This window comes from Triturus cristatus, chromosome 1_1 (assembly GCF_964204655.1).
Source record: "Triturus cristatus chromosome 1_1, aTriCri1.1, whole genome shotgun sequence".
Taxonomy (NCBI): domain Eukaryota; kingdom Metazoa; phylum Chordata; class Amphibia; order Caudata; family Salamandridae; genus Triturus; species Triturus cristatus.
Genome location: NC_140579.1, coordinates 892119768 through 892144139, shown reverse-complemented (window position 1 = coordinate 892144139; position 24372 = coordinate 892119768). Strand labels below are relative to the sequence as shown.

The following is a 24372-nucleotide window of genomic DNA, read 5'->3' as shown; positions in this document are numbered from 1 at the left end:
GCCCCTTACCCCCGCCCCCCAGCGCCTTGAGACCCTCATGGGTGAGTAGCACGCTATACAAACCCCTGATTGATTGAGGAGTTGGAGTTTCTGTCACTGTGTTTTGGGGACTACAGCCACACACTGTGGGACTCTTGCTGTCTCATTCTTGGACGAGGTGTTGAGACACTGGTTGCTTGTGGTCACACATTCAGGTGGAGGTATTCATTATAGCTGGGATACCTCTTGTGCCTTTGTGACACAATCATGGTAGGTAGTGTCATACAGCGTAGGGGGGAGTTTGGCAAGGCACAGGATGGAGGATTAGGATAGCTTCCCCAAACAGTGGAACAGTGTTGCCGGCATTCCTCTTGTGGGAGGATGGTGGTCTCGACATTGGCGTGAGGAGGTTGAAGACAGGGCTGCCATTAGAAAATCTGTTACGACATTGTTAGAAAGGATATGCAGATCAGTTCTTTCTGAGCACTGCCATTTGTTTGATGGTAGGGTAAGAGGTTGGAATGCTATTTCTGTTGTTCTAGGTGAGGATGTTTCTAAGCCAGGCCTGCCCTTTTGTCTCTCTCCAATCACTGCTTCAGAACGGCTGATGACCGTCAAATGCAAAAACTAAAACACACTACATTGTGCCTGCGTTGTGGGAGGCAGCCTCAGTGCTACCTGCTGTGAGAAGCATTACTTTACACAAAAGGCTGTGCCTGAAGAGAAGCCTGAGAAGAACACTTGAAAAAAGAACCAACCAAAACCTTCCCAGAGGTGAAGGGGGCATCACCTAAACTCTGCACTGTTAGATGGAGGAGATGAGAGTATGGCTAGTGTGTAGAAGCCTGCCTGCTGAGAGAGGGAAGGAGTCTGCTTGGCCCTGCAGGAGGAGAGGCTGACCAGGTAGAGAAGCTCAGCACATTCCCGGTGTGAACCACACCCAGAAAAAGTGGACTGCTCAAGAGAGCAAAGTCAGGCATGACCCATGCTGTGACTGAGTCTCCTGGTCTATCACTGTGGTGCCTATTGAGAACTACACCCATGAGACGTATCAAATTCACAATTCGTGTGTCCCCCTGGTAGTCTGTGTGGGCCACGGTTTGTTTCTGTCTCCACTGATGGCATCAGAAGCCATGACACTCCAATCTGCCCAGCAGGAGTTGCATCTGCCTTGCCGTAGGACTTGTCTGCAATAGGCCAGTAGAGTGTCGCAACTTCTGAAGACTACAATGGGGGCGGTTGTGGCACAGAGTTGGGTGGATGGTTGCTGTCACACTTAGTATAGGAAGGTTCTTGTCAAACACTGGAATTTGGAGGTATGCTTTTACACACTGGGGAAGGAGTATATCACAGTCAAATGAGTTGCAGTCACAAAGTGTGGGGAGTTTATTGTCACAAGCTCACTGTCACAGGGTGTGGTGCTTTCAAACTGTGCTGTGTGAGTTTGGTGTCACAGTACACGAGATTGCTGTTACATTGAAATCAGGGCTTCTGTCACACAGAGGGGAGGCGGTTGCTACTACACCCTAATAGGTATCAGTTTCTGCCACATACTTTTGAGTGCAGTTTGCTCTCTCACTGGAGTGCATATGCTGTCTGTATACTAGTACTAGATTGCTGTCGCATACTATTAACTGTTACTGTATTGTATCAAAACCACTGTCTGGATGGCCAAGTAAGTAGCCAATAGTTAATAGCTTAAGGTGTATCCTGTGAATCAATAGTGTGTTTAGATGATGTGCATGAAGTTAGGAAATGTGGTCCAAGCACATTGTGAGGCTCCTTATTTTCCTCGTTAGTGTGTTCCATAGTTAGTTTGTCTGTGTAGAGAAATATCTTCCCTCCAAAGCAGAATTTTCCAAATGGGGCATGCTCTGGAGCAGAGTCCATTCTGGATCTAATGGTCATCGTGTGGTTATAGATTCTGAATTTGGATCTTAGTAAGAGTTATTTTACTGTCTCATGGATCACAGAGGGAGCAATGCAGAGAGTTTTGTAAGAGACTTGTCTTGCAATGGTAGCCATTGCAGGGCATAAGCGGCAGGTTTAATGTGGTCACCTCTGCTCGATTTTGCAACGTGTCTGGCTGCGGCAATATGATTTTTGTTTGTTTGTGGTCTGCTGATTAAATCCATAGGGAGTCCATTGTAGAACCTACTGGCATATTCAAGTTGTGGCTCTAAAGTTATCGAGGCCTAGACCTTGTGGGAGAATCCACAGCGAGGAAAGATAAGGTATAGTATTTTCATGGTCACTTGATTCACCTGTTTTTGGGGTCTGTGATTACTCTGAGCATTTTTACTTTCCTCGAGGTAGTCCATTCTGCTGTTGCCATAACATAGTTGGGTCTTTTTTGTCATGAACAAAATGTGAGAATGTCTGTTTTAAAGGAAATGAGTTTTGGATATTACTGTAGCACTTACGTGTCTTCTGCCTGAAGGCATTGGTGGATGGTTGAATTGCTTTTCAGTCTTAAAGAGACTTGGGTTTTGTCAACACGGATACAGTAGGTGAGTTTAAAATAATTGGTATCTCTGGGATTAGGAGCAGGTATGCACTGAAGAGTAGAAGAAAGCTGCTCCACTGCTCGAAGGAATGCTGTGTGACCACACCTCATGGCCAGCCTTCCAGAAGTGAGGGGGCATCACCTGAAGTTTGCACTGTTTGCTGAATGAACTGCAGGTCTGAATAGTGCCTAGAAGCCTGCCTGCTGAGAGAGGGAAGGAGGCTGCCTGGCCCTGCAGGAGGACAGGCTGATCAGGGGCAGCAACCCAAGGGGATGAAGGTGCAGAGCAGAAAGGAGGAAGGATAGAAGTTTTGGGCTCTTTCTGTGTAGCTGGAATAGACCCATTTTAAGGGCTGACCAATGCTCATTGAGGTGTAGAAAGTCTTTGCTTGTGGTTAACAGTGGAAAAGCAAACATAGGTCGACAAAAGGAACAAATGATGGGCGGAATGCAGAACAATGCTAACTTTCACCCCCAGTCACAAAGATCTGGGTTTAATCCATCATTCTTTTGCCCACCACCCCAGTTTGGACTGATTTGCATATGGCTGGGTCCAAACTGGGGTGGCGTGGCGAGCAAAAGAATGATGGATTAAACCCAGATCCTTGTGACTGGGGGTGAATGTTTGCATTTATTCCGTCCATCATTTGTTCCTTTTGCTTTTGTGGTTAAGTGTCACAAGCAGATAACAAGTCAAGAATGAAGACTCCGTTAGAAACAATTGTCTACTTGACGTAGCCCCAGATAGCGGTGTGTGCAGGTTCCCCAGATAGCGGTGTGTGCAGGTTCGGTGCCTCTTCCAGGCTAGTTAATGGGTCGTAGATGTGGATTCTGTTATTAGGTCCCGCCTATGCAGCGCGCAAGCGCTGCTTTGGATTGACCTCTTGGAATCACTCCGGGCTTTTGTGGAAACTCGTGCATGTTCTGCACTGTTTCCAGTGAACCCTCGTGCATGTATGACGTTTACCTTGCGGGAGCGAGCAGCGGCGCCATCTGTCTGCAATTATCGCGCCCGCCTCCGCTGCTCGCTCCTCGCTCCCGTAAGGTAAATGCTGTGCGTCGCTCTAACTTTCGCGGCGACGGGGCCGCACTTGTCTTTTTAGGTTTCGCCAGCGCACATGCGCTGCTCTGCGAGACTTTTTGTAAGGGGCTTCAAAAATCTGACCTGTTTTTGTTTGTGTCACAGGCAATTGGCCTTTGCGCGCGTCTTTCTAAGAAAGACAGCACGCAATTGGGCAAAGGCGGGTGCATGTCCCGCCTTTGTCCCACCCACGGCCTAATGCTTGCGGTTACCCGTACGGGCGCCATCTGTTTTGAATTATCGTGCCCAGACACGGCCGTGATAATAGAAAACAGATGGCTCGCTGTGGCACGCGCGCGTGCTTGGGTTGAGTCGCGCTCCAGCCCCCCACACTTATAGATCATGTGTCCGGTGGTGGTGGACTTGCCCCAATCCACATGGCCAATAATAACCACGTTGAGGTGAGGTTTCGCGGGCGCTTTTTCACCACTCATGTCTGCTGTGATCTCAATCTGTTCTTCCTCTTATCGGGATGTCGGGAATTAACCTTGCTACCGCGCAGCTTTTATTGCCTCTATTCGGGCACGGTGTAGCTGCTGTACGTGACCACGAGAAAAAGAGAGCCAATCACGGAGGCTACGTAGAGTACAGCTGACGAAGATAAACTGTCGCTCTTAAGAAATGAACCAATGACAGAGGTCAGTGAAGGAAGGCAGTTGGAGCCCATAATACTGGACCCGACTCCATTGGTTTTTCGGCCAAGGGTCCTTGCTTGATCAGTAGATACCGGTCGCTGATGAGAGTTAAAAAAAAAAAAAATACACTAATGCTTCTCAGCTGCGTGCAGCTATTGCCCTTTTAACCCGGAATGGTATTGACCGGAATGGTGTTGACTGACTATTTTTTTCTGCTTTTGTGTGTAAAAACCTTTAATCATCTGTATATCAAACGCTGTGGTTTTTTTGGGTGGGGGTGGGCCTGTTCGTGAGGGTGTGTGCTTTTCAGAGTTTTCTAAACCATGTTTTAATTAGATTTAGGTAATCTGATACTAAATAAAATAGGTCTTTGGCACGGCTGTCAACTAATGTGAAACCGATGTCAAAGAGACATAAATGTACGCAGAAAAACACCGTTTGTTAGGTTTTGTTCCCACAGTGTATTTGTATTTTTTTTTTACAAAGATATGTCCAAGTTCCATATTGTGGCACTAAGGTTTTTCTCGATATGTTGGGATACCCTTGAATAATTTTCTTGGTTTACGAATTATGAGTACTTGGAGAGAGTTTGAACATTAGTATCCGTTTTGCATAAAGGTGACTTAGTATCCAGAGGCGAATTGCCATTGTGTACGTGTGCAAACTCTTTTTAGGATGGTGGCAGTACCTTTGGTCTAAAACACACAGAGCATTCCACTTTACCCCTCTGGATCGCATGTAACTGGTTGAACAGATATCCTCCACCTCCGTCATCTCAGAGTGTCAGCTGCTGACTTCCTCCCTCCCCGGTTTCTTCCTCTTCACTTCGCCTGGCGCGGTACGATCCACATCTGCTGGCTTGCCATCCAAGTGGAACAAAGCATTTTAACCACCACAAACAGTGCCTAAAAGTACTGCACAGCCTGCTCCTCGCATCATAATTACACAGATCACATGGCACTGTGGGAAGGACGGCCGCGTCGGCCCACGCGTCCCCCTCTTCCTTTGTTTGCCCATTAGTATTCTAATGGCAGTCATCTTCTTTGCACCAGCTTGCTATCCAGGTTAGGAGCTGCTCAATGCTCCCTTTCGACGGCTGCGAAGTCCGCTATATTTCTGCCTCTCTGGTTCTAAAAAGTTGGGATTTGCAATATTTGAAATTTTGCACACTTTTATATCCATGAACAGCCCCAAATTTTGACTGACTCGTATTTCCTTAGGCAAATTTCAACAGAACACAGCCATGAGCGTAGCTATGATGTTTTAATCCCTAAAGCTAGAAAGGACAAGCATTGGCATAGCCAATAGGTCTCGCCTTTGGGACCTTATAAGTATTTAGATATTCAGCACAATATCCTTGGTGCAACAACATTAACTGTTGCATGGTTAAACACTTATAAGGTCCCAAAGACGAGACCTATTGGCTATGCCAATGCTTGTTTTCTTTGGTTTCAACTTTGCCCACTGTGTGTCATTGCTGCCATCTATCCTGGCACTGATGTCTTTATTTGTGCCTAGCCTAGTAGAAGGCTGGTGCAGTGTTGTGACTCCATCTTCCAGCTGATTGCTGTGGGTCTGTCTAACAGTGCGGTTTCGAACCGTTTGCTAATAACTTCTTATCTCCAGCTTGCATTCCTTCAGAGTTGTTTTATGGGGGTTTTGTTTTACAAATGCAGCTCAGACGGTTACATTTTAACGCTTCCGGCCCACCAACTGCTGAGGCAAATTACCCATCTTTTTTCCACTAAACCATTTATCAAGTCCATTCTAGTTGCTACTACATCTGCTGTTTCCGAAGAAAGCTTGTTTAGCAAAAGTATTTTAGTTACTAGTGGTCAGTGGTTAAAATTGCGCTGGGCAAAAAGTTTTTTTTTATTTTCTCTTATTAATCGTAGTGGCTTTACATTATCTCTCTGAATGTAATGTATTGCTGGTTTTGACGTACTTAATTCCATCGATATAATTGTCCCAGTGCTAAAACGTTGGGTTTTTGTTGAGCTTGCCTTGAAACACTGTACCTGTCCTGTGGTTCTCGTCTTACCAGTATTCATTTCTCTGCTTGGGTTTCTACAGCAAACGTCACATGCAGTTTCCTGTTCAAATAATTTTTCCTTTGAGTGTAGGATCATAGCCTGATTTTAAATCTTGTACTGTATTGTGGGTGCATTACTCATTGTAGTTATCAATGGCGTGATTAGTGTCAACATGACACCCTGCCTGTGCGGTAAATTAGTTCTCAAATATCGTCAAATGTTTTTGATTCTACATTTAGGAATAGCGCATTCAGCCCGGTTAAAATAACGATCTCCATCCAGCACATGTGCGGGTGCTATCTACGTTTGCACCCCAATGTGTACTGTGTAATTTTGCTTCCCTAATAAGTTCGCTGTTATATCCACTGGTAGCGTCTGCAAAATGTGGTCAGAGCACATCATGAACCTGGAGTGGCGACCCTGCTAATCGTTTTAATGCTCATATGTGCCAAACTTGTTTCTCTTGCACCTCCCAGATTTAGGCAAATTTATTGCCATCTTCCAGGGAAAAATATTTTTGACAATGAAATTGAAAATCTAAAAAAACCAAGCTTTGGTAAAGCCAATTAGGTCTCTCCTTTGTGGCCTATGCCTTTGATGATGCCTTTTGGAAATGCTGTGCAGCATGACCGAAGCAGAGGGGAAAAAAGCATTGACATAGCCAATAGGTCTCGCCTTTGGGACCTTATAAGTGTTTAGTTATCCAGCACAATATCTTTGGTGCAACAACATCAACTGTTGCATGGGTAAACACTTATAAGGTCCCATAGGCGAGACCTATTGGCTATGTCAATGCTTGTTGCTAAATGATCTGGCTTTGATTAGGATGCAAGCTAGTTGTTTGTTAGAACAGGTGGTCAGGTGATTCCTGATGGTCTAGATGAGAATGACTATCACTCCTGCCAGAGTGGCAGCGGAGGATGAAAGGATGGGGTTGAGCAGGGCCATGAATCTAATGCATCAGCTGACGGGGGGGGGGGGGGTCAGTTGACTCCGCTGGTTGGTGCCTCTGGCTGGGTGGAACAGGCGAAATCGATAATTGCTCTTTGCTGGGAGGTTGCGGAGAATGAGAGGACTGGTTCAGTACGTCCCAGGGCAAAAGGTATTGGTTGTTCAGAACTCTGCTGACTGTTCATGTGATTGCTGTGGCTGGGGTATCAGCAGAGAGTTTGAGCACGGAGTAGCAGGGGGTTCTTCAAGCTGAGTAGCAATTCAATGGAGATAGGAAGAGTAAGGAGGAAGGAGTACTGGGTGAACGGGGGGGGGGTGACAAGTGACGGATTGATCAATAAAGTCACAGGAGAGATGTGTGACCGTGGCAGTGGCAGAGAAGGTGTGATGGAAAAGATAGGATATCAGTGGGAAAGGTTTGCTTGGATAAGAATGAAATCACGAGGTGTCACACGAAAAGCACGTAGGAGAGTGTGCACGTGTGTGTGTCTATTTAAATAACAAAACAGAGTGCTCCAAAAGAAGAGGTTTTTCAATCAGGGCCTCGTGTTTTTTAGGTCTGGCTTGACAGTGCATCTGTGGGCAATGCTACACAGCATGGGCAAACCACACCAACAACGCCAGTAGGTCCAGTCTTTTCTGTTGTGCGTGTGTGTGGTAAGCTCGAACTGTTACTTCGAAGACTGATGGGAGCGCAGGGTGTATTTGTGGTTACGCTGCTGCTGTCAGTGCTGTACCTGTGCCCGAGAGTAAGGATTGCACTGCGGAATCCCAGACACTGCTTGTTCTCTATGATACAAGGAAGCTTGAAAAACAATTTCACTAAATAAAAGAAAAAGAAACCATTTCTTGTTTTGTGTTTGAGACTGGATCATTCCACAAAGTATACCCACTGTCGAACACCGATGTTGTGACTTAAATCACTGATTAGTCCCTCAAGCTTTTCAGGTTCTAATTTGACAGCGATGTATGTTATCAGATTTTACAGATGAGTATTGACACTCAGCCATAAATTGACCAATGACTCAATGTCCTCAAGGAGATTGTTCGTTAGTAGTGGCTGTACTTTTAACAAATCTTTGCTTTCAGGTGTGTTAGTTCCATGAATCTACTGAAGTAAACCCGTATTACGATCCCAAGAATTAGGGGACATATTATCAAGAAATGGCGTTAAGATTATCGGCGATAATGGGCTTGATAATATGCCCTTGAGAATTCCAATAGAAGCCCATGTTCTAGTGTCAACATGGGCTTCTATTGGAATTCTCTGCGGCATATTATCAAGCCCATTATCGCCACTTTAGCAGCAGTTTTCTGCCGCTAAAGCGGCCATAATTTTAACGCCATCCTTGATAATATGCCCCAAAATAGGTTCATTTTTTTAAAATGAAACCGCGTGGTTGTTGTAATGTCTTTGGGCAGACGAAGTCACTTGGTACCAGTACACATGTCGATGTTGCAGACGGTCACATGTGTGTGAGCTGTGGGACACTGTGGTTTCCAATGGACATGCTGCTCACACACCCCACTGTCTCCTTCCCTCTTACAGGCACGTGCATAAAATGCAACAAGGGCATCTACGGGGTGAATAATGCCTGCCAGGCTCAGGACAGCCTCTACCACACCCAGTGCTTCGTGTGCGCTACATGCGGTGAGTGAGGGGACGGGGCGCCGTGTTTGGGGGCGTCAGAAACCGTGTACCTGGGATAGGGATTTAGGGTTGGAGAGACGGCTTCACTTGTCTAGAAAGGCGAGGGGGAGAGAGACTGAGACTGGTCGGGCGCAAAAGGTGCAGCGTGGAGGGAGGCGGGGACAAGGATGGATTATGAGGAGGCAGGAAGACAAACATTCCACACATTCACAGCCCGTTACGTCATCCCCTCCCTCACAGGTCCCTGGTGGCCCCGTCAAGACTGCCATCTACTCTGCCGGCGGGCGCAGTCATCACCACTTCTAGGGCCCGATTCACAGAACTAACTTAAGACAAAATCCTAAACTTACTACCATTTTGGTATTCACAGAAGACACTTACTCATATTGGTATTCACAGAAGGCACTTACTCACTTTGGTATTCACAGAAGGCACTTACTCATTGATGAGGAAGTGCCTTCTGTGAATACCAAAATGAGTAACATACTCATTTTGAGTAACTTACTCATTTTAGTACTCACAGAAGGCACTTACTCATTGATGAGTAAGTGCCTTCTGTGAATACCAAAATGGTAGAAGTTTAGGATTTTGTCTTAAATTAGTTCTGTGAATCAGGCCCCTAATTCAGAGTTGCTCGTCTTGGTCCAGTGGGCACATTTGGGCGCCATTTCCTGCCCTTGAGGGATCCTGTTAGTCAAAGGTGCTCTACTGTGACTGCAATTTGGAGCCTATTTTGACACGTGGGCGCTCATCTAGGGCCTTCGACTTCCGGTCTGCCCCTAGGTGCCCTGTCAGCTTCTGGACGCCCTCTTAGAGTTCGAGGCATCTCTCAATATAATCTCCCGTATGTCTTCTAACACATTACACTTTGATCAGTGAAAACTGAAATTATTTTCTTCCTTGCAACCTCCCCTCACTGTTCCTCTCCCCCCTCCAACTTTTCCCCCTTGACACCTCTTTCCCCTCCTCATCAAAATCTTCTCATCATCTTCGATTCAAAATGTCTGTTCCAGCCACCAATAATCAATTTTCAGTGCCAATTTCATCCCATCTGGGCCACCGTTGGTCCAGCATGCTGATTGCTCTTTCTGCCTTTTCGCTTGTGCTTGCCCCTCAAACATCTTAACTCTGACACTTGTCTTCTTTTTACCCTCCCATGCCCCCACATGTCAACTCTCATCACTTAATCTTTCTTCTTCGTCTTCCTTTCTCCCGTCGCCAATTCCGCTTCTTATGAATGGTCTTTACATATGTTCAATGTCTGCTCCTCCACCCCTTATTCTACTTCTCCCGTTCAACTCTTCGTTCCTTCTTGCTCCCTACTCTTTGCCCCACAATCCCCTCTTTAGGCTGGTCCCCCCAGCACCTCTTCAGGTGTGCACACTCAAACCTTTTGCTATTCTTGTGCATAAGCTGCCAAACTCCTGTATCTGTTAGCTCCTCTTTCACGTTGCATCTTTTTCTGGCCTTTTTGAGCATTCTATTTTTGTGTTGTAATTCTTTATTAAAACTTTTACATAAGATTTCATCATGAAGACAATGAGTTCAGTCAAATTTTGAGCATTCTTAACAGTTCCTAGGTTTCTGTCTGCCATGACCTTTATAGACTGTCTTTAAAGCATGTTTAATACTTTCTAAGGAGCGCTGACTATTCTGCTTACAGAATAGTCCAGTGCTAGTCACGTGCCGTCCAAGAGATACATAGCTAGGTATCAGGGGACTGACGCCTAGTGAGGGACCTCTGGCTTTGGGCAGGTCGATAAGCCCAGGTTTTAACAGTGTTGGTCTGCCAGAAGTAAGGGCGAACCCTCACAGTAGTCCTCATGATACCAACACTAGATAGTGCCTAAGCAGATGGTGCCTTCAAGAAAGAGCCCCGAACGGAGGAAAAAGCTCTTGCCAGACCTTGCCAGGTAGGTCGCTCCCCCCGCTGCAGCTCCAACAGCGCTCGTGTGCCCCCCGTGCCCAGTGTCCGCTGTGCCCAGCTTTTGCTTCTGTTCCTGTGTGCCTGTCCATTTAGATTGTTCCACTGTGTGCCCATTTTTCCCTTTTTTCCCTCTCGCTCGCAGTTCCCTTTTCTGTTCTGGACCATCCTCTCTCGCATTTTCCCGCCGCTGCTGCCCCTGCGGCCCCGCGCCCATTCGCTAACCCCTGCCACCCGCCTCCCGCCTCCCGCCTCCTAGCTGCTCCTCCCTCCCTCCTCCCCTTAAATGGCGGCCGCACCTAAGGCAAGCCCGTCTGCGCCTGTCTGAGCTCGTCTGCGCCCGTCCGCACCCAGCGCCAGACCCCCTGGCCCCCGCACCAGCCATGAAGACCGCCTCCGCTACGACGCCAGCACCCTTGTCGCTCTCAACCCAGGAAGGACCCACACATGCTGCAAAGCTGCCCCGAAGCGCACCCACGGTCCCTTCGCCTGCCGGAACTGCAGCTTCTCCTGCCTCGAAGGCGCCGAGACACCCGCCACGACGGAACCCAACCAGCTCAGATGCATCCTGATCAACACCCGCTCCGCACGCAAACACGCCGTCGAGCTCTGGGACCTACTCGACACCGCATCCCCGGACATCGCCTTCCTGACTGAGACCTGGATGAACGAAGCCTCCTCCCCAGACATCGCCATAGCCATCCCCGAAGGGTACAAGATCACCCGCAGAGACCGCACCAACAGAGCCGGAGGAGGAATCGCCATCGTCCACAAGAAGACCATCAGGGTCTCAACAAATACCAACGACACTCTCAACACCGCCGAACACATGCACTTCCAGATCCACACGGACCCCAAGACCACCCTAAGAGGCACCCTCGTCTACAGACCGCCCGGACCCCGACCACAGTTCTGCGACTCCATCGCCGACTTCATCAGCACGCACGCGCTGACCTCCACCGACTATATCCTCCTCGGCGACCTAAACTATCACCTGGAGAACAACAACGACAGCAACTCCTCCACCCTGATCGACAACCTCGCCAACCTCGGACTAAAACAGCTCGTCACGACGCCGACCCACATCGCAGGTCACACGCTTGATGCTATCTTCTCCTCAAGCCCCCATGTCGCCTTCAGCCACGCCTCCGAACTCACCTGGATAGACCACCACTGCATCCACTTCACAAACCCCTCACACACCACCGCACCCTACAGGTCCCCCGCCGCTGCTGTGGCAAAGTCACTGAGGAACAACTACAGACAAACCTCGCACTCAACCCACCGACCAACCCCACCAACCCCGACGATGGTGCACGCATCCTCAGACGCTGGATGGATGACTGTGCCAACACCTTAGCCCCGCTGAAAAAGCCAACCAACAGAGACACCAGCAAGAGAGCCAGCTGGTTCACCCCGGAACTCCTAGCATCAAAACGCACCTGCCGGAAATTGGAGAACAATTGGCACAGCGAAAAGACGCAGGACAACCGTGCTGCCCATAAAGACGCCATCCGCAACCACCACCACCTCATCAGGACCGCCAAAAGGACCTCCTTCAAAGACCGCCTCGACAACAACGCACACAACAGCAAGGAGCTCTTCAACATCGTGAAGGAACTCTCCAACCCCAGCTCCAGCGCCAACGACATTCCACCATCGCAAGCCTTGTGCGACTCCCTCGCCTCCTTGTTTCACCGCCAGATCACCGACATCCATGACAGCTTCAACCCCCGGACGACCCCCACAGGCCGAGCCACGCCGGATCCCCCGCACCCCATCGACCACGACTCCCTGACTACCTGGGCCAACGTGAGCATCGAGGAAACAATCAAGACCATGGGCACAATCCACTCCAGCTCCCCGTCTGACCCTCTTCCACACCACATCTTCAACAAAACCGGCAGCTCCATCGCACCCCACCTGCGCAACGTCATCAACCTCTCCTTCGAGACCGCTACCTTCCCTGAGAGCTGGAAACACGCCGAGATCAACGCCCTACTGAAGAAACCCAAGGCGGATCCAAGCGACCGCAAGAACTTCCGGCCCATCTCCCTGCTTCCATTCCCAGCGAAGGTCAATGAGAAGATAGCCAACATCCAGCTCACCCGTCACCTCGAAGACAACAGCATCCTGGACCCCTCCCAATCAGGATTCCGCAGCAACCACAGCACCGAAACCACCCTCATCGCCGCCACAGACGACATCAGGATTCTACTTGACAACGGCGAGACGGCGGCCCTCATCCTCCTGGACCTCTCCGCCGCCTTCGACACCGTCTGCCACCACACACTACGCACGCGCCTCCACGACGCAGGGATCCGAGACAAGGCCCTGGACTGGACCACCTCCTTCCTCTCCGGCAGAACTCAGAGAGTCTGCCTCCCCCCGTTCCGGTCCGAGGCCTCTGAGATCATCTGTGGCGTCCCTCAGGGATCCTCCCTCAGCTCGACGCTGTTCAACGTCTACATGGCACCACTCGCACGCATCGGCCGACAGCACGACCTCAACATAGTCTCCTACGCCGACGACACGCAACTGATCCTCTCCCTTGTTGCAGGGATTCTGCTCATGCACAGAACTATGTGCAGGAAACCAGGACCTTAGTGAATTGTGGTGTACCAAAAACTCACCTCAGTACCCAGAACCCCTATCCGACCAGCATCAGTGTCCCATTCGTTATCTGTATTCTCTCGGAGGTCCCAATTTATAGACAACCCAGAACAAGCGACTTAGTGTACTCTCAGGAATGGTGGGAATCAGAAATACCTGTTCGTTATTATTCTCATATCAGTCCACAACAAGAGTAATCAGAGACACGGTAAAGTTTAAAAGGTTTATTTTATAAACTACGTGTCCTAAGATGCAGTACTTTGGCTAACATAAGCAGACAAATGATTATAATTAAAACCATCAGCATTGTTACAATACCACAGAAAATGAAGGGAGAAATCATATTACAAATGACAGTGGAATACAGCCACCTTCCCTTCGCTAGTAGGCTAGTATTATTATACTAATAGAAGGTCTCTAATCTTGAATGGGGAACCCCATACCGTAAAGATCGGCTTAGGTGAATCACATCACAGGATCAGCTTTGCTCTGCGCCTGGAAATGTTCTTCTCCAGAATGTGTTTCTAACGCATGCCAACAGTAATATTAAAGGCTCTCGACACCCAGGTATTTGCAGCTGTGTGCATATTATGGCTAGAGAGTGGGCCGATCAACCTGAACTCAAAAACATACATTGTCTGGCAGCTCAGAGTGTTTTGCACACAATGCTCAGACCAAGGTCGCAGTGCACGTCTAGGGATGTGAACAACAGACAGTTCTCATGTGAAGAAAAGGCAAGCAAGCAGTTTTCAAATAATATGTCTCTGCAGTGTCGTGTGCAAAAGCAGCAAAAGTGGCAAGATGGCTTTTCTAACATCTAACGCGCTCATGCTAACATAGCAATGTATGGATCTAAACGCCTGCACTACACCCCCCCTTGATCGGACCACGAACAAATAGGGTTACAAAAAGGAACGCAGAGTTCAAGTTCGACAGAGCGGAACCAAGTGCAAATAAAGAGGAGTGAAAGTTCAAAACAACTGTAAAAAATCAAAAAAATAAAGGGAAAAAAGAAAATGGTAAGTCAATACATCATGCAAAGGCTCAACGAGCCCAGATGTTGGAACACACAAAAAGTGTGTGGACTGTGCAAGGGAAGCTGGACGCTATCCAATTTATTCCATCAATGTTTAAGCACAGTACGTAGCGACAGCTTCCAAGAGGAAGTCATTGGAATGAGTTGCAAAAGTGTCCGCCATCCAGTCTAATAAGGTAAACGAACATACATGTTCTTCGACCACTGGAGCCTCTAGCACATTCAGAGGACAACTGGCGTGTTCTTCAAGATAACTTCTTGCCAAGAAGTCATACGCTGCCGTTCCGATGTCCCAATTCCCTAGGACTCCATGTGCCGCTCCACAGGCCATAATCCTAACACCAGAACAGTCCAACTCATGAGCCACTAATGGACTCATCAGTCGATCATAATCCGGGGCAGGAGACACCGAGTTTGACAAGCACAAATCCAGAGCCCATTCGAAAGGACAATCTAGGCAATGAAAAACAGGTTGTATGCATGTAAAGTAGGCAAACCGGAAGGATAATCCATAGGCTATGCTCAGGGTAGCCAGTGGTTAAGTTCCATAATATTCAAGCATCCGGTTACGAAGATGGAGCAGCCGGGACAGGCTGTCGCCTGACAGAAAGTGTGCAGCCATTGCGCAGTACGCAGACCAACAGCAGCACGCCAGCCGTGAGGGCGAGAATCAACGGGAGCCGTCCAAAGACGCTGGAAAAAATAGAATGAAAAAAGGCCGGTATCACACCAAAAATAGTTTGGAAGGAGGTCACGAGGCCGGAGCCCACAATTTTGAAAAAATGCGCCAAGCCAGTTGTTGACAAGGCGTTAAATATAGTTTGAAACAGGGCACCAAAATGAAGTGGGAGATCAGTATTTGAAAGTGCCTGCACCTCGGTACGGGTTTTGGCTACGTGATTGACAAATGTTTCACGGGACGAAGTCAGAGCGACTTCTTTTTGAGACAATAGAGCCCTTATTCTGCTCATCTTGTTGAACTCTGCTTTCAAGGTTGGAATGGGAGGCCAGATGGATACATCCAGCCACCCATGCGGGGGTGGGAAAAGGACATTTTTACAGCAGACTACTCTCTGTGATACAGTCACAATGTAAGGAATTCCCACTAGCATCCCACAGCAAGCCTCATTATTTAAAAGCAAATAACTACCGTTAGCTAACAACGTGAAAGAGGGTGTAATAGCTGGCACTGGAATCCCTTTCAGGACGCATGCTAAATTAGGCGCTTGCTCATTGCACACGCCATGCAATTGGATGTGCCTACAAACTACAGCGTGATCAGGTGTGGAAGAGCATTCCTCACCCTTCAAATAAACTTATTTACCTTCTCTCATGCACCTGTATGTAAATGGGAGTGACCATACTTCATGAAGGAAAGCAGTACCCAACGGTTCATATCTGCCTAAGGCATAATGCTTCATGCACAAACTGAATTTAAACAAAGGAAATGGCAATGTGATTAACCCGTGGATAAGCCACACAGCTGTGTTCAATTCGGCCACTGAGAAAGGCAAAGGTTCTAACTTTTCAATATGCAGTAATGAGTATGTTGCATCTTTCATGGACATGAATTGTTGTTTCGCAGTTAGATTAAAAGGAAGGAATAAAGATGAAGTATTCATATAGTCCCAGGGGACTTTCCCAGCCTTTAATGTTTGCAAAGTCCATGCAAACTGCATTATAGAACGCAATTGATTCTGACCATGATACAAAACAGACACATCATCCTGCACAATATCAAAAACAGATGAAACAATATTATCTAATGTGTAAATTCTGGAAGAAAGGGTGTTAATGCTATTATCTATAACAGCTAGCATTTTTTCCATATTGGCTTGATCAATAGCTCTCAATCTGAGAGCAGCTTCAATTTGTGATAACTTCCAAACCTCGTTAGAAATAGCATACACCCATCTTTTGGACCTGCCACCCACAGGACCCTTAACAAAATCATTCAAATCTATTTTGTCATGTAATTTAGATAAATGAACTTTAACAGATGCCAAGGTGGAATGTTGCAGCCAAGACTGGCATAACGTCCCCACAGAGTAGGTAGTAACAGAATGAGAAGATTCAAAGCGGGGGTCTACACGAACCTGCGTATGCCCAGGCTGCAGATCCAAAAAACGATGTTGACAGGCATCTGAGCTCGTCTGCCAAGTCAACCATCCTTCCGAATTTAATTTGGAAATATTGAATGATGTGTTAGTAAGGTATGACTGCAACGCATCAAGGGACAGATCTGTATGATTATCCCAATGTGGGTAAGCACCCAGATCTGGAATAGAGGGGGAAGTCAGCTTTTTAGAAGTAGCCAATCCAAAACAGGTGGTCTGAAAAATAGTCGAATTCAAAAATAATATGTGGTTCGGGATGAGGCAGGCACGATGCAAAGCTTCTGTTCCTTGTACCTGCCATGGTTTAGAACCCCAAACAGATTTAAGATCAATAGTATCTTTCCACAGATCATAACCCCTGACCGCTAAATCATCTATAAAGGATTTGGAATACAATAATTTAGTGTGTGTCAGCCTAACCTTCGAGGCAGACTCCGCTGCCATTTTAAAATAAAAGGCGGCAGGTTTTGAAACACCGAAATCAGTAAAATAGGCAAATTTGTTCACCAATGTGCTGGAGCTGCCTAACATTGGCGTTGAACAATGTTCCCATTGTGTATAATTCACAAAATTACGAAACGTATTGGCTTTATGTAGGAAATGATTGCCATAATGTTGATAGCAAAACAACTCCTCGTAATTAGCAGTGTCTAAATGCAAATTTTCAGCATCAAAAGTGGCATAATATTTCAAATTAGAAAACAGTGCTTCTATGGCCTGAACGTCCCAATCATCAGAGCGGATGCTTTGTTTAACCACATCACCCATAGAAACACAAAATACATTCGGAACATTAATAACCTCAGTGGGTCCATGAATTTGAAATTTAACAGCATCCCACGCAATCCCATCTAACACAGGCCAGGCAGTAATATTCACAAAAGTCTGGTCTCTCTTCATGATGTTTGATCAGGAGTGGGGGGCCAAAGTTCCATCAATTAGTCTAATTGTAGATCTTTCTTTTAGGTAGTGTCCGTTCACAAGACGAAAAAATACCACCACAAATCCGATGGACATAAATAAAAAAATACATATGAGCATCAACCAAATGTAAGTCCAAGGGGGAATCAAAAAATTTCTTTTAAACCAAACAGCAAAAATAGAAACTTTTGATGGGGCCCTGGAAGTCATAGAGTTAGTATCAAAGGAGAAACGTGACTGGGTAACTGCGGTTGATTGTAAAACAGGCAATGTTACATCTGCAGGATAAGCATACTCAGTATCTTCAGGTAGACCACCAGCCGGTGGTAGCAACAAAGGATCAGCAACTGTATGCATCTCGATGGCAACATCAGGCATGGTGGTAGAAGCCAGAGCCAAAACAGAATTTCTCAGCATCGCAGGGCAAGAGACCGCTGGAGTCATACTAAGAAGAATCAGCCACTCGCTGTAGTTTGACATTGTCAATGGAGATGTACCTGTTATCCTTGCGACCAGGAAGTGGAGGTAAAATGACTGTTCTTGTACCCTGCACGCCAAGCACTGGAACCCGGGGCACGATAAGAGGGGCCGAACTCCTTCTTGTTCTCCACCTTCTCACGGACCAGGTCACCAACTCGAGGTAGCCAGCCGACTACTGGAATCTGAAGCGCAGCATCAGATGTGGAGGGCAAGTGTTCCTTCGCGAGACTGTCTCTGGTCTCTTGTAGACTCTGTAACACAGCACAGTGATCATCTACGTCAAAGGGTGAGGCAGACGCCGCCATGTCTAGACCATCAAGTTCCGGGACAAACATTTTTATGCCAAAGAGCATCATGTATGGGGTTCGCTCACCCAGAGACCTTCTAGGGAGATTATTAAGTGCACGTTGAACGTTAAACAGATGGGCAAACCAGTTCCGGCCAGTGCCTAAAACCCTAGCTGTCAAGGATTGCTTTAAGTCATGGTTCATTCGCTCCACGACACTATTACCCTCAGGTCGGTATGGAGACGAAAATTTGACTTGGACCCCCAAGGATTTCATGGCTTCTTTGTACGCCTTAGAGGCGAACGCAGGGCCCTGATCAGAATGAAAGGTACCACACGTAAAAATTCCCACAAAGACACGCAAATCCCTTATGACAGTACGAGCATCAGCACTCCTTTGTGGCCATACCCAAAGAAAGCGTGTGCACGAATCCACTGCAACTAAGATATACTTGTACGCAGTATCAGAGGAGAAAGGACCGCAGTGATCTAGATAAACACACCCAAGTGGTTTATTAGATATGTATAACTGAGTTTGTGGTGGGCGCGCAGCAGTTGAAGGTTTAATCTGCTGGCAAATGTCACAATCAAGAACATAAGTGCGAGCCTGTTTATATAACCCGCGCCGCCAGTAACGTTGTTGTAACAGAGTAACAGTTGCTGCAACGCCGGCATGGGCAGAGGCCATACCCTCGTGAGCCGCTGTTATCAGGGATGGTCTGCAGTCCGTGTTGGGAATCAATCAGTCACCACCGTCGTTAATTCTCACTAATGGGACGTTATCAGGACTTAAGTGATAATGGTAACGAGAAAGGAAACCTCTCGGGTAATTACTTCCCTTCTCTGTAGCAGCAGGAGCTGCCTTAAAATGTCATCATCGATCTTACTTTTGGATCTTGTAACAGCTGCTACTAGATATGTCGCCACTGCTGTTTTCGCTGCCTCGTCAGCCAAGCTGTTGCCGACAGCGTGGACACTAACTCGCTGGTGACCAAGAGTGTGAATTACATTCACGAGAGGCAGATGTTCTTTAAGTTCTGCCACTCGAACCCAAAGCATTTTATGCTTAATTGTGCTACCTTTGGAATCACAATATTCATTTTGAGACCAAAAGAATAGATTGTCGTTAAAAGAATGAACACAGTAAAACGAGTCACTCACTATAAGAGTAGTAACCCGAGGATCAGCAAAGTTCAGTGCAAGCACCAGAGCACGGAGCTCTGCCAATTGTGCGGTACAATCACCCAATGACTGCGTATGCACAACATCAGACTTGAATTCTTCATTCTCGAAAGTACCTGCAACAATTGCACAAGCTGCTGAATAGGCGTGCTTCGATCCCGTCGCCGGCTGCGCCGAACCGTCCGCATAAATGACACAATGGTAATCTTCGAGCGGGCGCAAAGACAGAGGAGCCGGATGAACGAACTCATATTGCAAGTACTCCTGCGTCTGTAATGAGGCATCAAAGATATAAGTGACATCTGGCGATGTCAGAGAAGTGGCCCATTGTATCCAACGTGGATGCAAAGCTTTTGAATTGGGTACACTGGCTTTCGTCACTGCCTCTAGGGCAGGATACGGTGTGACCACCAACATGCGTTTTCCTTGCGACAGCGCTCGTTCTTTAACAATCGGCATCTGCACCGCAGTCAAAACTTTTTCGACTGAGGAAAAGCGCAATTCAGCCTAAGTGTACAAGTGTGATTTGTAGGCAATGGGGACTGTGTCGCCCTCATTGAACGTTAAGTACGTGAAACCCACTGCGCCTGGCACAATTCTTATTACCAGGTTTGTGTAGTTATCGCGTGTCAGTAAGTATTTCGAAGCAAGAAGATCAGTCTGCAAAGATTGCAAAATAGCTGAATGCTCTGGCAGCCAGCTCAATTTGGAAAAAGTAGGTTGTACCAAGGCATATAGCAGCTTGATACGCTGGGCATAATCGGGAATGTACGTACGACCGAAATTCAGAAAGCCCAGCAAAGATTGTAATTTTTTCAGTGTTGTTGGAGCACGCATACATGCACACTTCTCCAGGAAGTAAGGAGCTAACCCTCGACCTTCATTATTGAGCTCGTAGCCCAAGAACAGCACTGTATACTCTGCAATGTGAGACTTAGCAAAGTTGAATTTGTAACCGAAGTCTGCAAACATAACAATAATGCAATCAACGCGACACTGATGCGGCCACAACTCGTCATCTGTGAGATAGATATCATCAACATACGAGTACGCATCAGGGTCAATACTCTCTAACTGAGAGACAACACGTGCGGCAAAGACGCCAGGGCTGTTTTTATAGCCCATGGCCAATCTTTTAAATTGTGTTTGCTTGCCACCAGAAGTAAACGCTGTCCATTGACTACTAAAAGAGGACAGGTTATGGCTGTAAAAGCCATTTGATATGTCAAGTGTGGTTTTAAACCTTTTTCTCACGAGACTATCAACGAGGGCAGAACTGTGGGTATTCTGTACCGCGCACGTCCGGCAATGAGAGTTCAAATGCCGGTAATCCAAAACTTGGCGGTACGACCCATCAGGCTTCGTTACAGTGAATAAAGGATTGTTCATTGGTGACACACATGTTTCAATAGCACCCTGATATTACAATTGCTCAAGGATTTCCGCGACGTGAGATCTAGCTTTGCGGCACATGGGATATTGGGGCTGCGGCTGGGGCATGGGCCATAAAGGAATCTCATGGCTTGGAGACAATTTATCCCACCCAACCTGAGTACGGTACAAAGCCGGAGCAAGCACCTGAGCCCACTCTTCGGCAAACCTTTCAGCGTGCTCCTTTGGCACTGTGTGCGCAAAGGACGGGAGGATTACCTCCTCCCCTCTAGGAACATCTAAAATGAAAGCCGGGGGCCAGTCCTCCTCTGCCAAGAGAATGTCATAGGAAGAGGTCAGATTATCCCAAAAAATCCCTTGTATTGTACGTTGTATGTCACCTTTAATTAAGAGGACTATGTCATATAGTCTGTCAGGGGGAGCCACTCTAGTGTCAGCAGTTTCTACAGTAATGAACGTGTCAGTTGCTGTCGCCTCCAGAAATGGACGCAGTGCTTGCCGCACTACTGTAACCTCCGCTGCGCTGTCGAGCAGCGTTAGTGCCCATGTTAGGTTCCGAAGCTGCGTCCGCACTATCTGTGGCATACCTCGCTGTTAGCGCAGCAACCTTCTTCTTCTGAAACAGGGGACGTTGATGTGCAAACTCGTCCTGCTTGCCTTTACCGTCAGTCTGACGGGGTTGCTCACGTCCTTGTTGGGCACCCCGACCTTTGCCACGTTCTCCGCCACCGGACTGTGAGGCCGATGTTTCCTGTGAAGAACGAGGAGAACGTTGTTCAGTAACCTGAAATCTATCAGGTGACCTAATACTAGTGCGATCGCGCAAATCGTATGTGCGTTCACCAGTCGGCTGTACGGGAGAGGCAGGGCGAGACCCCCGTTTCTGTTGCTGCTTCCCCTGTTTCTTTTTTCGCCAATTTTGTTTAGGAAAAGTTGGACGATCGTCTTTGACAGACGAACTCACCTTAGTCTGCTGTATTAAGTCAGGAATGACTACAGTTGGTTTAATCCCTAAGCTACTGCGGCCGATAGTTCTATAAGCTTCCGCAATAATTTTAGGCAACTCTTTGGGCTTGACGAGCTCATCAACGCGGGCTAAGCCATTAGCCACTTGGAATTGCACCGCATCTCCCTTGAGATTACCAAGGACGAGAGAGGCAACTACGTCGAACACACCGACAAGCCGCATTCCCAACTCTACAGCCGCCTCCAGACCGTAGTTATCTTGAACACGTTTAATAACGGAGGGAAGCACAGCCATAGACGGGGTGCCGAAGCACTTCGAGTAGACTGCGGCAAAGACCTTGCCCCAGTTGTCACAATCGGACACTTCTGGGATTAAGTCGTTCTGCAAACTAATGGTGAGGATCCTGTGTTTCTCCACAGAGGTAGAATGCAGAAATACCGCTTCCAGTTGGTCAAATTTCTCAGCAAGCCAATAAGGTAAATCATCCTTATTCTGGGGGCGCTTGCCCATTACCGAATTAACCATGACGGGACTAATAACAACCGCGACTTGGTCAGCTGGTTTTCCCGCAACAGCAGGTGCCCCCACCTGCATGTTGCGTGAAACATATTGTACTAAAGCCCTATATACTGTAATAAGGGCTGTATGGAGTACACGCAACTCATCCACCGCGACTGTCAAATAGCGGGGATGAGGCGTAAATCCGGCCAGCACCGGCCATGTGGCCCCTGGAATTGACAAAGGGCCCATTCTAGCCGGTGTAACCGCATGGGGAAGTGCACCATTAAACCAAATGCGATGCTGCCAGGCCGAAAGAGGAATCTCCTGCGTCCTTTACGGTGTATAATTTGCTGGGACCCGTGTGTGAGTATAGGAGTGAAACGTATTACCATCAGCATTCACTGCCGGCAGTGTCACCCAAGAGAAAAACAACTCGTAGGGGTAAGACGCATCGGCACTCACCACAAAAATAACGGGCATCCCATCGGCCGGCACACCATACTGCGTCAAATGACGCCGCAGAGGCGTCGGCTATGCGCTGCAATATCGACCGCCATAAGGACACAGAGAAGAACAACAATGGATTTTACAGTAGCACATGGGTTCAGAAATAAAAAACCTTTTTAATTAACAAGCTTGAGGGAACCTATCGTACTAACAGGTTGGTCAAAACCGTCACTCCCACTAACCGGAAACAAGAGTGAGGGTGTTGTGGACTAATATAAGCACTACTAAGGCGTTTCAAATCAAAAGACCAAACATTAGGTGCGCCATGTTGCAGGGATTCTGCTCATGCACAGAACTATGCGCAGGAAACCAGGACCTCAGTGAATTGTGGTGTACCAAAAACACACCTCAGTACCCAGAACCCCTATCCGACCAGCATCAGTGTCCCATTCGTTATCCGTATTCTCTCGGAGGTCCCAATGTATAGACAACCCAGAACAAGCAACTTAGAGTACTCTCAGGAATGGTGGGAATCAGAAATACCTGTTCGTTATTATTCTCATATCAGTCCACAACAAGAGTAATCAGAGACACGGTAAAGTTTAAAAGGTTTATTTTATAAACTACGTGTCCTAAGATGCAGTACTTTGGCTAACATAAGCAGACAAATGATTATAATTAAAACCATCAGCATTGTTACAATACCATAGAAAATGAATGGAGAAATCATATTGCAAATGACAGTGGAATACAGCCTCCTTCCCTTCGCTAGTAGGCTAGTATTATTATACTAATAGAAGGTCTCTAGGCTTGAATGGGGAACCCCATACCGTAAAGATCAGCTTAGGTGAATCACATCACAGGATCAGCTTTGCTCTGAGCCTGGAAATGTTCTTCTCCAGAATGTGTTTCTAACGCATGCAAACAGTAATATTAAAGGCTCTCGACACCCAGGTATTTGCAGCTGTGTGCATATTATGGCTAGAGAGTGGGCCGATCAACCTGAACTCAAAAACATACATTGTCTGGCGGCTCAGAGTGTTTTGCACACAATGTTCAGACCAAGGGCACAGTGCACATCTAGGGATGTGAACAACAGACAGTTCTCATGTGAAGAAAAGGCAAGCATGCCGTTTTCAAATAATATGTCTCTGCAGTGTCGTGTGCAAAAGCAGCAAAAGTGGCAAGATGGCTTTTCTAACATCTAACGTGCTCATGCTAACATAGCAATGTATGTATCTAAATCCCTGCCTTCACTACACCCTCACCAAGGACCCCCTCACTGCCAAATCCAACTTCCACCAGGGAATGAAGGCTGTTGCCGACTGGATGGAGGAAAGCAGACTTAAGCTGAACTCAGACAAGACGGAGATCCTCATCCTCGGGCCCAACCCCTCAGCATGGGACGACTCCTGGTGGCCCGCATCACTGGGGACACCCCCGGCTCCTACCAACCACGCACGCAACCTGGGAGTCATCCTCGACTCGAAACTCACCATGACCAAACAAGTCGACGCAGTCTCCTCTACCTGCTTCAACACCTTCCGCATGCTCCGCAAGATCTACAGATAGATCCCGACAGACACGAGGAAAACAGTCACACAGGCTCTAATCAGCAGCATACTCGACTACGGAAACGCCCTCTACGCCGGAGCCCCGACAAAGCTCAT

The 24372-nt window shown here is 47.4% G+C and overlaps 1 protein-coding gene across 1 annotated transcript in view; it reads left to right on the top strand.

Annotated features, from left to right (window-relative positions):
- Positions 1-24372, top strand: part of AJUBA (ajuba LIM protein) — a 241080-nt gene that overhangs the window by 33415 nt on the left and 183293 nt on the right. The window contains exon 2 of the mRNA XM_085650699.1: positions 8735-8836. Within this exon, the coding sequence (XP_085506825.1) occupies positions 8735-8836 (102 nt within the window). The remainder of the gene's footprint in view (positions 1-8734; positions 8837-24372) is intronic.